The 16,380-nt window shown below is 37.6% G+C and overlaps 1 protein-coding gene across 1 annotated transcript in view; it reads left to right on the top strand.

Annotated features, from left to right (window-relative positions):
* KDM3B (lysine demethylase 3B) overlaps nt 1-16,380 on the top strand; it is a 59,303-nt gene that overhangs the window by 4,458 nt on the left and 38,465 nt on the right. Inside the window, exons 2-5 of the mRNA XM_061189646.1 lie at nt 7,996-8,163; nt 10,954-11,067; nt 13,535-13,640; nt 15,213-15,337. Coding sequence (XP_061045629.1) covers nt 7,996-8,163; nt 10,954-11,067; nt 13,535-13,640; nt 15,213-15,337 — 513 coding nt within the window. The remainder of the gene's footprint in view (nt 1-7,995; nt 8,164-10,953; nt 11,068-13,534; nt 13,641-15,212; nt 15,338-16,380) is intronic.

Below are 16,380 nucleotides of genomic sequence, written 5' to 3' on the forward strand. Positions count from 1 at the left end.
TCTACCCGCCCTTTTTTTTTTTTTTTTAACCTCCTCCTCCAATGTTTCCTCTTTGTTTCAGATTAGGTGGACTTTAAAATACCTCTCTACTTTGTTTCTATATAATGTAATAATTATAGTCAGGTTTCCAGTGTACAGTCCAATATAATTTATTCTCAACCTGTGTTCAAACACAGAATTTAAGCCCTAATTGAAACAGGAAATTATGGCTTTTAATGATTATCCTTAAGTGTCCTTTTCTTGCTTATAATTCCAAAATTAAATAAAAATCTGAATAATATTATAGTATCATATGCTGTTTATTAAAGTCAATAGAATATGTTTTGTGGATCAGTGTGCGGTTTAGAGAACTTTAAATAAAAATGAGATTGTACAAAAGAATATATAACGTTTAAGTGTGAGGCCCTCTACTGAGACTTTTCACCTGCACTCTGCTTCTCGTTGCGGTGGCATCTCTTGTTGGGGCGTACAAGCTCTAGGCGCGCAGGCTTCAGTAGTTGCGGCACACGGGCTCAGTAGTTGTGGCTCGCGGGCTCTAGAGCGCAGGCTCAGTAGTTGTGGCGCACGGGCTTAGTTGCTCCTGTAAGTAACATGGTGTTTTCTGTTAGTGATTTTCTCAACAACAGCTGGAATGGGTTCCTGTAGGCTTTGCTTCCACAAGGCCTGGGGGACACAACACCTGTTGCTGCTTCTCAGTTTTCCGCTGCCTTTGACAGGTTGGTGGTTTTTAAGCCCTCCCCACCCCACTATCCCTACTGCCAAAGTATCTTTTACCCTTGTTCTGTAGTTGGGTAAAACCTGCCTGATTGTTTAGTAGTGACTCATACAGCTATCTCTCTCAGTTTTACAAAGGCAGGAGTTCTGGGGGTTTTTTCTGTGACTTCACGGGTAATCAGGCTCTAGGGGACTGATTCCCACTAACCAAACTCTGGAGACTGATTTGTAAATCCACATGTAAAGTTATTAATCTACAGTGGGAGATAAACCTATCCAGAGATCTGCACAGAACCCCCTCTTGGTCTCCTCAAGAGACCAAATTACAGATAAGACAGATCCTTGTCATGCACAGAATCAGACAAGGAAAGTAGGGTGTTGCCAAAAGAATATTTACAGCAAGCAGTCCTGATTCGGTGATCCTCTGCTTTCCTAGTACTTTCTGGCTTCCATTGTTTTATTCCCCCTCTACCCTTTGCTTTTGATTTTGTCATCCATTGAAATCCTATAAAGAGAAAAGAAAGCGTGTCCATTCTAGGTTATTTCACCTCTATAAAGCCTTTCTAAATCCCCAGAGCATTTTTTGCTTTGCTCCTTTATCACTTTGTGGATACCTCTTTTGGAATATTTATCACAGTTTTTCTTGATATAGATACATAACAAGGTATATAGCTTATCTCCCCTACTAGATTCTAAGTTCATCAAGAACAGGGAACACATGCATTTTTTACTATTATTTTACAATCCTTCTCTGACCACCTTATCTTAAGAAATAGCATATTTAGAAGCCAGTATTAGGTTAACTTTCACTTCTGATTTATTATGGATTTTCTACTCTGTGGCCCCCTGTTATAAGGTATTTATACTTGATCTTTAAGGTTTTTTCTTTTATATATTTTTACTGATATTGACTCACTACTAATTTTTTTCTTTACATGTTTGGATTTATATTTGGGACCCCCATCCAAAGTACATTGCCCATTGGTTTTTGTGATTTACATCTGAGTTGCTGGATTAGAAGCATTAGATGTTTTGTTTTTCTGATTCTCAAGTAATACACGCCTAGTATACAAAATGTAGAAATTATTTTAATAAAAATATAAGTAAAAAAAAATAGCCCCTATAGTGTCATAACCCATTAAAAAACTGCTATGTTTTGATACATATTCTAATCTTTTTGTAGAATTGCTAAAAGTTGAATTCATACTGTATTTTCAGTTTTTTGTTTTTTTTTTAACTTTGGGTTTATTTATTTATTTATTTATTTATGGCTGCGTTGGGTCTTCGTTTCTGTGTGAGGTCTTTCTCTAGTTGCGGCAAGTGGGGGCCACTCTTCATCGCGATGCGCGGGCCTCTCATTATCGCAGCCTCTCTTGTTGCGGAGCACAGGCTCCAGACGCGCAGGCTCAGTAATTGTGGCACACGGGCTTAGTTGCTCCGCGGCATGTGGGATCCTCCCAGACCAGGGCTCGAATCCGTGTCCCCCGCATTGGCGGGCAGATTCTCAACCACTGCGCCACCAGGGAAGCCCTGTATTTTCAGTTTTGAGTTTTGCTTTTCACTTAATGTGACAATTATTTTCCTGTATTACCAAAAACTTTTGTATTATAGGTGATTTTAATTTTCTTTGTGCTTTTCTGTATTTTCCACAGATAACATGTGCTTCAGGTGCTTTCATACCTGAAAGGGAAACAATAAATTCTCTCTAAGAAAATCTTATAATTTATTTAACCTGGATAATTTATTTAACTGTTCTTCTTTCATTGGATATTGAAATTGTTTCAGATTTTAGGCTTTATTAATAATTCATTGATGACCATTTTTGTGAATAAAGCCCTTTCTGTTTTTAGGGTCATTTCCTAGGATTTTTGCCAGGAGTGGTATTATGGAAACACAGAATATACACATATTTAAGATTCTTGATATATGACAATTTTTTTTTTCTTTTAAGTCATACCAGTTTATATTCTGACCAGTAGTATGAGTTTGCATACGGAATGCATGTTTATCAGGAGCCCAAGATCTGCTAGGCATTTTACGTTACTTCGTTTAATCCTGCCGTAATTCTTTGAGGTACTTACTGTCCGTATTAATAGGCAAAGGAAGTACGGCTCAAAGAGGCTAAAGTAACCTGCTCCCAGTTACACAGATAAGGGATGTTGGGATGCAAATCCAGATCTTTGTGATTCCTCTACCCCTAAGAGCATATATATCTATATGCTTGAGTTTTTATTCAGGTTATTCCTTTGGTACTCAAGTACTTAACATTTTATTTATTGAGGTTGTTAGAAAGTAGGGGAAAAAATGGGAGTAATTGTTAGAAATCTCTCTCTTGATCAAAGGAACCATAGAGAGAATATTATTTTTTGCTTGAAAACAGCAGTGTTCTAGACATGCATCATTCCCCACTGTGGCTGTCAAGATATCCCAGTTTTGTAATATCATTTGTAACAGAGTTCATATTTTGTTTAGAGTGTAGTTAGAAAAACAGGAAAAGAAAATTTGGGAATCTTGGAAGTTAGTCTTCCATTTTCCTTACCCTCTCACAATCATCACCATATCCTGTTATTTTTATCTCTAATTTCTCAAATATGTTTTTCATTTACACAGTCTTATTGGTTTAGGCCTTTTACATCTTTTACCTGGGTTTTTATCACTTTATAATTGGTCTCCCTGCCTCCAGTTTCTTGCCTCTACGAGTTCCCTTCCAACCTGATCCCAAAGTTAATTCTTTCCTTTAAAAAAAAAAAAGTTATTATATAAATAATATGTTTAAAAACAAAAAAGAAGGAACATTTACTGATAAGGCTAAAATACTATCACCTCTCCTATCCTAATCCTTCTCTAGAACACTCAATCTGCTCTTAGTTTCTCTGCCTTTGCACCTGCTGGAAAGTCTTTCTCTCCCTTCTCTGCCAGAAGAATATAGTTTGTCCTTTGAGATACAGCTTGTATACTACTACCTCTTCTGTGAAACCTTTCTAGTTTACCATGGCAGACGCCTTCTCTAGCATGTTCAGTCTTTATTATTGCCCTTATTACATAACTCTGTAATAATTTCTGTACCTCTCTGTTGGCTCATCTAGGGTTTGATTCCCTCCTGCCGAGTGCTTCTTTATTCACCTTGATACTCTTAGCCCTGGCAAGTGCTGTACATGCGCGCACACACCTATATTTTTGAGGCGTTCTGTCTATTTTTGTTGAGTGAGTGAATAAATGAATAATTTTATTAATTGTAGTAAGAATGGCCTTAGGGAGAACCAGAATCCAAACTGATTATTACATGATTATGTGATAAACATGAAGGTCTATATTACTCAGATTACTATCATTTGATTTTTTTCAAACTTAGGTTAACTTATTTGATTTTTTAAAAAATTTTATTTCGTTTTAATGTCACTCAAATGAATGTACATCACATATAGACCATGGAAGAAATTTTGAAATGAAAGCAGGAGTTTTACCACTAACTCTTCTTAACTAAGGAAATATTTTACACATCTAGTCCTTGGGTTCTAGCTGTACAATGTATACTACTATTTGCTGCTTTTACTCTAATAGTAGAAATTTTTAAAAGACTTAAAAAAAATCAACTCAAAGTGTTTTAGCTCTGTTCTGTCCAGATTATCAACCTGCCTTGGCCGTCTCTAACTCAGTCCAACAACCACCATTGATTTTTGTTAGTTTATATCCCTTCTTTCTGTCCTGTGACCTGGCCACTACCATTTTAAGAGTTCATGTTCTGTGTGCTTTGACCTGAAATGATTCTTCACCTTATATGTTCTAACTCCTTCCATCTCTAGCTAGGAAGTGAAGCACAGTGCTAGGGCCAAAAACAAGCCTTAATGCTGGTAGAACATGTTTACATATATCCACATTCCATATTGCTCTCAAAACATATTTGTATTATTAGCCTAGAGCTGTTGCTTGATCCTAGAACATATAGCACTGTGGTTGTCAAGTTCAACACTTTATTCCTTTGCCCAGGCAGGTTAGGAAATAATTGCCCTTAAATTAGGTGAAATATGACTTTCAAATATTTCAGCTTTTCCATGGTGTTTTCAGATGTGTGATGATAGGATTCCTGAATATTAACTTTTTAAATGTTCAAGTTCTTATCTACGAAGAATTAAAATCGTTACAGCTTTAGTACAGTGATTTCTTTTAGTGTGTTCCTATATTTGTGTGTTGGTATGACTTAGAATTTTGTGACTCGTATGTTGATTTTTAAAGTGGTTGGCGGATTAGAACTATAGCATGGCACCTAGCTGTCAGGCACCATGGAGCCTCAACCTCCGGTTTTCTAAGTGATGCCCAGTAGAGTACTGTGTCACTCAGGGTCAGACTCCGCCTGGGGCTTCAACAGTCTCTGCTCCTTTTCATGGCTTGCAAGGTCTTGTCTGTCCTTCAGCCATTGCCTCCTCCAGACATCAGTTATGGCACCACTGAACAGTAATGGGACCACTGTTCTCCTAGTCTCGGGTTCAAAATCCAGGTCATTTTTGAATTTTCCCTTACCCTTATATCCAGCCAGTCATCATGCTTGATGATAGGACTCATCGATTCTCACGAGCACTAGTAACTTCCTTCCTAGTCTCACTGCTCCCACTCTAGATCATGTAAGAACACCCCCTGTTTCCCATCCCACCCCCAACTCTAAACCATCTACATCCACTGAGTAGCTGAGTTGTCCTAAAACCAACTGTTTTGTTCAATTTTGACCTCGATCAGAAACCTTTTAATGGCAATTGCACATATACACACCCACACACACATAAACACGTCTCCCATTGGCAGCTAGATGAACCCAAATTTTATCCCAGTATTCGGGGTCTTCCACATCGACTCTTAGTCTTTTTAGTCTCATTTCCCACTCCTTCCCCAGTGTGCTATAGCTCCTGGCCATCCTAGAATTTGACTGGGACTTTTTTTTTTTTTTAACCTCAGCCCGTATCAGTCCCTTTGCACACCTGAAGTGATCTCTCTGCCTCTGAACACCCCTATACTTTATTTTATTTCTGTTTATCTTATGGCATGTTATTGCCCAAGTAGTGCTTTGCAGTTGACCAAAGTGCTTTTGAATCCATTACTTTATTTAATCTTCACAACCAGTCTGAGGGTAAGTAAGACAGGTGTGTCTTATCACATGGGAGGAAACCAAGACTTGAGGAGGGGAGAGTGATTTGCTCAAGTTTTGTGATTAGTAGAGGGTGGGGCTAAGACTGAAATCCAAGCCTCCCGGAACATAATCCCCAAGCTCTGTCCATTACTACCTTTCCTGGTGCCTGAGTCTGCACTTAAATGTAAGTTTGAATACATCTTTTTCCAGTTATCAGCAAGTTACTTAAAGTTGTGTTTGATTCCCCTAGAACATATGTGAATATATGAGTGAGCCCATTCATACGTTAAATGTATTGCAGTTTAATGTTCTTTCCTGTTCACATGTTAAAGGTATTGCAGTAAAATCATGCTTCCCCTTTCTGAGCCTTATTTTCCCATCTTTTTTTTTTTAAGTAGAAGTGAAGGTTACTTGGTATATTATAAATAATAAAATATTGGTATAATATAAATAATAAAACTGGAGCTTTGTATAATGAATTTAATTTCTGGAATAGCTTTTCCAGCAGTGCACTTCAATTCACAAGTATTTATTACCTGTGAAGAGATTAAGCCTATTGCTAGGCTACTGAGTGGTTCCACACTTTTCAAGTATAAGTATCGTAAATTTTCATATAGTTGTAACTCTAATTTTTAGCTTGACTGGATGGGAACTAATATACTGACAAAAGTTGTTGTGACTTCAGTAACAATTTTAATGGATTTGAACTCTATTCATTATATGATCTACATATATTTGAAAAATAATGGTGACACATGTACCAGACCTCTAGTATTTAGTCTACAGGAAATGCTTAGTACCCTTAGTCTTAAGATATTCCTGGTAACTCTGTGATTCCTAGTTGGGAATGACTGCTGTGGGGATTCTGATGTTGTCCTACATCACTCATTGCTGCCTTAGGAAGTGTCATGTGAGAAATTTCTTGTAGAGCCAAGTAGTTGGAAAAGTGTTGCTTCCCTGAGAAACTGGTTTGTGTTTTACTTTTTGCCAGTGATGAATATGCCACTGACCTCTCCATTTTCAGATTGGCCTTTAGGAAGCTCAGAGCCAAGTCAGTCAATCAATCAATCAATCATTCATCATATGTCACTCAGTCATACAGCTGTATAGATCCCTATTGCCTGCTTAAGTTTTCCCTCTTTTTACACTTTGATAGTGACTTCCTGTTGTAGTTTGCTTAGCCCTGGTTTTTTAATTTATATTTTATCATCTTATTGTATATGTTTCCCAAAAGCCAACTAAAATCCTTCGAAAATGAAGAGGGATATAAATACTCTAGCCTTTATTTTGTAACCAGCTATATTTTAGGCACTAGACATATCTGTTCTAAATATTGATACCTATATGCATATGTCTTGCTTTTATTGCTGTGTAGAACATGCTCAGATGTCAGAATTTATATGGAAAAGTTAAACCTAAGCATACTATTTATTAGAAAAATGTAGTTTCATTTAATATGAATTGCTTTCAGAAACTCTTTACAGATTCTACTTAAGTATATCTGAAAAGGTGGAGTATCTTTTCTGGGAGGAAGCAAAGCATTGTTGTGACAATGGTGTGCCTCTGCTAGCAGATATGAGATCACTCCTGGCAGTCAGTGGTACTTTAAAAATCCACACTTGGTACTGGGAGGTTTTTTTTTTTAATTGTTTATCCTTTTGAATTTTGTACTGTGTGTATATAACCTATTCAAAATTAATTTTAAAAGTTCACAGTCATTTTCAGTAGAAGTATAAAAAATTTCTCTTCCTACCTATTAGACTGTAAGCTCCTTGAGACCAGGAGGTGTGCTAGATTCCCCTCTGTATTCCTGAACCTAGCATAGTGCCTTATACATAGTAAGCCGCCAGCTAGTGTGCTTAGATGTGAATTGGAAACTAAGAGTTGTAAATCTCAGTAGGATCACGGCTAGAAATTACTAACTGTAGATAACTCACGCCCCCTTAAATCTGTACGCTCTTTTCAGAGTGAGGATGAGACCAACTTCCTGGCTCTGAAGTAAGATTGGTTTTTATTGAAATCCATTAAAAGAACTTAAAAACAAGTTAGTAGAATTTTACCTAGTCAGTTTTTCAAATCAGGGGGTTTGTGTTTGTTTTTATATTATAGTGTGGGATTTTTCCAAATGTGACCTCAAGATGGCTTTTTATCTCTTTTTCCAGATCTTTGTAGAATTTGATGGCTGTAGCTGGAAGCAACACTCCTGGGTTAAAGTTCATGCTGAAGAAGTTATTGTACTTTTGCTGGAAGGGTCTCTAGTATGGGCACCCCGGAAGGACCCAGTCCTTGTCCAGGGCACTCGAGTCTCAATTGCACAATGGCCGGCCCTGGTGAGTGACTTTTATTGGCTAGGAACATATTTGGGCTTTATTCCTATTCTATATGGTACTTACCCAATAGCTGAACTCTTTAGAATTCCCAAAACTCCCAGTGCTTTGTCCTTAACACACTTTGATTCTGAAGTTACCAAAGCAAAAATTGGGAGAGATCTTTTCTCCTGTGTCTTCCCATACTTTTTATATTAGATAATATTTGATACTTTGTTTCTAAATAATTTTTTACCTTTCTTTTCTCCTAGTTATGTTATGAAACAATGTTTGTAATCCTTAAAGTCTTTTTCTTCCATAGAACCTATTTTATTTTTTTCCAGCTTTTTTGAGATAGAATTGACATATATAACATTGTGTAAGTTTGTGTACAATGTGATGATTTTTTATATATAGTGAAATGATTGTCACAATAAGGTTAATTAACACATCCATTGTCTCACATAGGTTTTTGTGTATGTGGTAAGAACTTTTTTTTTTTAACTTTGCAGAACACTTTAATAATCTCAATAAGGTATAATAATCTCACTGTTTTATAGAGTACTTTCCTACATATTATCTAATTTGCTTCTCACAACACATATGTGGTAAGAACTTTTAAGATTTCCTCTCTTAGCAACTTCCAAGTATACAGTACAGCATTATTAACTATAGTCACCATGCTATACATTAGCTCCCCACAGCTTACTCATCTTATTATTGCAGTTTATATCCTTTGACTACCTTCACCCATTTCCCTCACTTCCTCCACCCCTGGCAACCACCAGTATATTCTCTGTGTCTGATTTCAGTTGTTTTGGATTCCACATATAATTGAAATCAGACCATATTTGTCTTTCTCTGACTTATTTCACTTAGCATAATGCCCTGGAGATTCAGCTGTTGTTGTAAATAGCAGGATTTCCTCCTTTTTTGTGGCTCAATAATATTTCATTGTGTATAATATTCGTGTGTGTGTGTGTGTACACCACATTTTCTTTATCCATTCATCCATCACTGGACACTTAGGTTGTTTCCATGTCGTCGCTATTGTAAATACTGCTGCAGTGCACATGGGGTTGCAGATATCTCTTCAAGATATGATTTTATTTCCTTTGGATAAATACCCAGAAGTGGGGTTGTTGAATCATATGGTAGTTCTATTTTTAATTTTGGGGGGAACCTCCATACTGTATTCCATAGTGGCTGCACCAATTTACATTCCCACTGATGGTGCACAAGAGTTCCCCCTTTCTACATCCTTGCCAGCACTTGTCATCTTTGTCTTTGATGATAGCCATTCTAATAGGTGTGAGGTGATTACTCATCATGGTTTTGATTTGCATTTCCCTGATGATTAGTGCAGTTGAGCCCCTTTTCATGTACCTGTTGGCCATTCATCTATCTTTGGAAAAATGTCTATTCAGGTGATTTGCCCATTTTTAAATCAGATTATTTGTGGGGGGGGGTTGTTTTGTTTTTAGCATTTTAAATTAACACCCATTGATTAGTTGGGTAAGTTAGAAGTACAGACACTTTGTGTCCTACTTCTTAGCTCAGAATCTTACAAGGCAAAAATTGCTGTTTGCAATGCTATGTTCTCATCTATAGTAGGTGGTCCTCTTCTAACCTCCCATGTTTATGGCAGAATTCAGTTCCTGTCTCCTTGCTGGCTGTCAGCTGGGGATATTTGTGGGGGGTTTTGGCTCTTGAGTTGTATGAGTTTTTTTAATATATTTTGAATATTAACCTTTTATCAAATATATGATTTGCAAGTATTTTCTCCCATTCCTTATGTTGCATTTTCATTTTGTTGATCATTTCTTTTGCCTTGTAGAAACTTTTAAGTTTGATGTAGTCCCACTTGTTTATTTTTGCTTTTGTTGGTTATGTTTAAAGTTTCTTTGTTTGTTTGGCCGTGTAGCACGGCTTGTGGGATCTTAGTTCCCCGACCAGGGATTGAACCTAGGCCCACAGCAGTGAAAGTATGGAGTCTTAACCACTGGACCGCCAGGGAATTCCCTAAAGTTTTTTTTTGTTTTTTGTTTTTTTTTAATTATTAAGTTTTGTTTGCTGAAGTCAGACAAAATAGTGCTATAAAATTTAATTCTGAGAGTATCCATTTGTTTCTATCTGTTCTTTTAGCAAAGTGTAGGCATAAATAGTTAGATTTTTTAAAAAAATCTAATTCTCCTGTTATTAACCAAATTAAATAATATTCAAAACAAAACTTTTTAACCTATTGATTATACATATCATCACTTACTGAACTGTCTTTTTTCATTTGTTTTTTAGACCACTTTCCAGTTGAACTTTTAGAAGAAGCTCAAATGTATCTGGGTCCCTGGGTGACTTTAGTAGGCAGTTTATTTACGAAACAGTAATGTGAATTTGCCCATGCATATTTATACCACTGATCATTTTAGAAATCTCATGAAGGTTTCAGGAGTTCCAGAGATGATAATGGCATGACTCTTCATTCTGGGAACTTACTGTAATTTAGCCCTATTGGAGCCTGACAAGATTAGTCAGATCGCTAGAGAGAATGAGGAATTTCCCGTTCTTCTTGTCCTTTTTAGCTGTAAATAAGAGTATTGAACTGACTTTATGCTCTGGTTTGCTTCATATGATTATTTGAGGGGCAGATGCTAGGTTGGGAATGTCTCTGAGGACTTATGCTTTAGCTTATCTATATTTACTGGGGTGAAAGATATATTAATAATGGATATTTTCTCTGCAGTTAGATATTCAGTTGAATTGTTATTTATTTTCTTTTCCAAGTTCTAATCCATTTCTTGTCATTGTACTTCACAGACTTTCACTCCCCTAGTAGATAAACTCGGTTTGGGTTCTGTGGTTCCAGTTGAATACCTTCTGGATCGAGAGCTTCGTTTCCTGTCAGATGCTAATGGGTTGCATTTGTTCCAGGTACTTAACACTTGGTCTAGTCCTAAACTTATTTCTCTCCTTGCTAATTTCTCTGTTGATTATAAATAGGGTGCTTCCCCCCCTTTTTTATTTCAGATAATATTTTTTAAATCATTATAAAATTACAGAGAATGGTGGGAATCTTAGATTACAATTTTAATATTATTCCTCAACAGTCTTGACCAAGGTTTCTCAGCCTCAACGATATTGACATTTTTGGTCTGTATTCTTTTTCATAGGGGGCTATCCTGTGTATTGTTTGATGTCTAACAGCATCCCTGGCCTCTACCTACTAGATGCCAGCACTGAGTTGTGATAAACAGAAATGTTTCCCAACACTGCCAGTTGTTCCAGAGGGGGGCAAAATCAGCCCAGATGAGAACAATGGAGTAAAACAATTCCATGGATGCCACAGTTGATGGTGTATGCTTTCAAAGAGATGGAATAATAGAAAAAGCAACATTTTAGGGAGGATAAAATATCAGTTTAATCTTGGAAAGGCTGAGTTGAGGGCCCCACAGAACACCCCGTAATTATCTCAGAGGTCAGATGTATTGGTCTGGCTATCATCAGCCTGCACAGGTGGCAGTATAAGTCAATTAATTATATTGTCCCCTTTTCTTTTAACATTGAATCAAGTTCTTCCTCCCAGTAATTCCATGTACCTTTTAAAGTTTCTTTGCTCCCTTGAAAAGTGTATTTGGTAGCTGAGGCTTCTTTCCTCCTCTACACACCCCCACCCCACCCTAAAACCACTTAAGACTTAGGACCGCAATTCTAAGGGTTTCCTCAGAAGAGGTGGCTTCCCAGAGGTGGCTGCTTCTATAACTTGAGTCTAAGAGGTCCTATACTTACGTCCGTGGCAGGGAAGCTGGGAATTTGGGCTGGTTCCAAGCAACATTAAATACTGAAGAGCTTAGGTATATTTTTAGTTACAAAAAAAGGGATAAGTTAGTAGTTTAAACAAACTAGTGTCTGAGTTAGAGTTTCAGAATTTATGGAGGGTAATATTTATTTCTCACTTGCAAGGGTTACTGTCTGAAGGTTAAAAATTAGGAGACTTCCAAGAGTTTTGCTGTCTTATTGAGGCAGCCAAGAACAGTATTTCCTGAACTGTGTTCTGTGTAATATTAATGATTTTTTTTGTTGTTGATATGTCTTCCTCCCTCATTAGGCCTCACTCCCTCTCATCAATCTTGCTTTATTCATCTCGTAATCCTAGTGCTTATATGAATAGGCACTCAGTGAATGTTGGATAAGTATCAAAATAAACAAAAAGATTTACATGGAACAAAATGTTTTGTGGTCAAATAAGTTTGAGAAACGCTGACCTAAACATGTTTTTTTCCTACACATCTTCTCAGAGCCTTTAATATACTGTCGTATGTAGAAAGGTATAGTATACAGTTGACCCTTGAACAACACGGATTTGAACTATGTGGGTTCACTTATATGTGGATTTTTTTCAGTAAATACAGTACCTATAAATTAATACGAATTTTTTTCACATTATCTTTTCATTTTTGATATCTAGTGTTACTAATAGTTATAACATCTAGTGTTTTGTATTATATAAGGCAATCTTGATGTAGTATACTGACAGATGATTCATCTTGTAAACAGACATCATAAACTTAGGGTATCAATAAATACACGACTTCCCTGGTGGCGCAGTGGTTAAGAATCCACCTGCCAATGCAGGGGACGTGGGTTCGATCCCTGATCCGGGAAGATCCCACATGCCGCAGAGCGTCTAAGCCCGTGCGCCGCAAGTACTGAGCCTGCGCTCTAGAGCCTGCGAGCCACAACTACTGAAGCCCGCGCACCTTGAGCCGGTGCTCTGCAACAAGAGAAGCCACTGCAATGAGAAACCCGCACACAGCAACGAAGATTAGCCCCCACTCGCCACAACTAGCGAAAGCCCGCGGGCAGCAACAAAGACCCAACGCAACCATAAATAAATAAATAAATAAATTTATTAAAAAAGAAAAGAAAACACAAAGGCAAACCACAAACTGGTAGAACCAATAAACGTCGGGAAAATATTTTTTTTAAAAAAAAGTTATATGCAGATTTTTGACTGCATGGGGTGGGGAAGCAGTTGGTGTCCCTAACCCCCCCACCTTGTTCAATGGGGGTATAATATTTCCTAAACCTAAATGATCCTAGCATCCTTAACTTTTTTTTTTTGGGCCACGCCACTTGGCTTGTGGGATTTTTGTTCCCTAACTGGGGATCAAACCTGGGCCCTTGGCAGTGAGAGCTTGGAGTCCTAACCACTGGACCACCAGGGAATTCCCCTAGCATCCTTAACTTTTGTAGAGCATCTTGTGAGACTAAGGTTCTATGGAACATTCTCTGGCAAATGCTGATGTAGAGCTCCTCAGGGGTATAATTTTTCTCTTCTGGTTAGATATTATTGGTACTTATTTCAATATTCAGTTCTTTCTTCTTTTATCTTTATCAGATGGGAACAGATAGCCAAAACCAGATTCTTTTGGAACATGCTGCTCTGAGAGAAACAGTTAATGCTTTGATCAGTGACCAAAAGCTGCAAGAGATATTTAGCCGAGGTAAGAACAGGTGGTCCTCTGTCCCTGAATTCTGAATCAGGTGTATGGTCAGTGTTGAAAGTGATAGAATGGGGGCGACACCATGCAACTCTCAACATTTGTGCTTGTCTTCTTTTTGTGGGTAGTGTCAAGAGTAACTCCAGTTAGCTGGATCTCTAGAATAGATTGGAAAAATAGGATCTCACTCAGACCACTATTTCCTTTTTGTATTACATTTCGTAATATGCAATTTTGTCTTTCTTTTTTTCATTTCTTAAATATTTATTAAGTACTAACCTTGTACTAGACACAGTGTTAAGGTACTGAGGATATAACCATGAACTAGAAAGTCTCTGCCCTTGTTGAGCATACTGTCTATAAGGTATGCTCTAAAGACTGTTAACAACAACAAATAACAACTTAGAATGTAAGGTATGTTCGTAAAGGAAGGTGTCCATAGACTCATTCACATTAACAGCATGTAAATTTTTAAGAATGAAAACAAAAAAGAATTACTAGCTTTTATTAGCTTTTTCAGTTCACATACAGATTTTGCCCAAGATTCTACACAAAAGGTAGACTGTTGCCTCATTTATCCTTCCCTTCATGTTGTACATCTACTCTATGTCCTTTCTGACCCTTGTGATAATCATGCTTTTCAATGAAATAGGATCCTTGGTTCTCTTTTGTCAAACTAAATCTAAATAGGTAAAGGTAAGAAAACTTGCCTCTTTGGGAAAGGAAAGTATCAGGGTAAAATGATGTTTAATAATCAAGGAAAGGTATAGAAGAGGAAAGAATGTGAGGAAAAATAGCAGAGAGAAAAAAATCAAGTGGACAGAATGAGAGGTAGAGATGTTTATGAGTATGTATAGAAAAATTAAGCTTAATTGTAGCACTGAAAGATAAAATAAGCAGTGATTTAGCTATATAGTCTCAAATGTATAAGATATGTAGGAGAGAGAAACTGTCCTTCTTGGAGGGCCAGCTGAAATTGCAGGGTAACATTACCTGCTGATAAAGTAATATCTTTGCAACTCTGTGTTCCTAGGAAGACAGGTGCTATATTTGTTCAGACTATTATTAGTGCAGAGGCTGGAGATCTCATAAATTGAACTCTCCACCTACTGTAATGAAAGTCAGATAGCAAAGTGTAAATGGTTATATATCATTCCTATGGTAACATAACAAAATAGTACATTCAACTTACTGGCCTCCCACTTTTTTAATGTATATGTCAGATAGATCTGAGTAGATTTTCACATTACCTATAGTTTTTGATTTGTAAGTTTCCTTTCTCTTCCCTGTATTACTTTCTAGAATTGGAAGATTGAGATAAGGTAGAATCAGAGGCCTGGGACATTCTAAGAAATCTCCAAATAAACAGAATTTACAAAAGTCTCTGGGAAAGACTATGTTTTGTTTTTAAATTGCTGTGTATGGTAAATCTGAAATTGCTCATGTATTCAACTCCATACAAGAGGATTAAAAGTGCCAAGTACTTACACTATATGATTTTCTTTCTGTTTTTAGAAACAATCATGAAATACAGCTTAGCCAAAAATATTCAATACTGACTGATCTCTCCTTTAGGTCCCTACAGTGTTCAAGGTCACAGGGTCAAAGTATACCAGCCAGAGGGAGAAGAAAGTTGGCTCTGTGGTGTTGTAAGCCATCAAGACTCCATCACCCGTCTTATGGAGGTGTCTGTAACTGAGGTGAGGCTCTGTGTTATTTTGTCCGAGGTCCATCCATCCCCTTACCCAGGGTGGTGTAGGAAAAGGGAGCACTTCATTACATGTAAGAAGACTTGGGTTCCATCTCTGGCTTTGTCATTTTTTTTAAATTTATTTTTGGCTGCGTTGGGTCTTCGTTGCTGCGCACGGGCTTTCTCTAGTTGCAGTGAGCGGGGGCTACTCTTCGTTGCAGTATGTGAGCTTCTCATTGCCGTGGCTTCTCTCGTTGCGGGGCACGGGCTCTAGGCGTGCAGGCTTCAGTAGTTGTGGCACTCAGGCTCAGTAGTTGTGGCTCGCGGGCTCTAGAGCACAGACTCAGTAGTTGTGGCGCACGGGCTTACTGGCTCCGTGGCACGTGGGATCTTCCCGGACCAGGGATCGAACGCGTGTCCCCTGCATTGGCAGGCGGATTCTTAACCACTGCGCCACCAGGGAAGTCCCCCTGGTTTTATCACTTATTGATTCTATCACCTTGAGAAAGGCTGTTCAACTTTCTTAACTGCAGTGTTCTCATTTGTAAATTAGAGTTAATTAGGTAACCACACCCTGACCTCACAGCATATGTTTTGGGAACTAAGATAATGTATTTGAAAGTGCTTTGAAATCTGTGAAAGGGTATACAAATGTGAAGTGGTATTATCATTATTTTATCATATTCAGAAAGTTTAGTATTTAAAAATCTAATCAGTTAGCATTTGCTTCTATAATACTTATGCCACTCCCCCTTAGATGCTGAAAAAATGAATTGTTTCTAAAGCAATAAATAGAAAAAAACATAGCATCTAGAGCTACCTGGAGAATTGTCTGTCAAAACAACAAGAATATTTGGGGACTTCCCTGATGGTGCAGTGGTTAAGACTGCTTCCACTGCAGGGGGTGCAGGTTTGATCCCTGGTTGGGGAACTGAGATCCCATATGCTGTACAGTGCAGCCAAAAACAAAAACCACAGCAGAGTATTTTGAGGCAAACACGTATGTATTTATAATATCTTTGAATTGGTTTCAGACTTGCCCTCGGCAGTCAC

This window comes from Eubalaena glacialis, chromosome 4 (assembly GCF_028564815.1).
Source record: "Eubalaena glacialis isolate mEubGla1 chromosome 4, mEubGla1.1.hap2.+ XY, whole genome shotgun sequence".
Classification (NCBI taxonomy): domain Eukaryota; kingdom Metazoa; phylum Chordata; class Mammalia; order Artiodactyla; family Balaenidae; genus Eubalaena; species Eubalaena glacialis.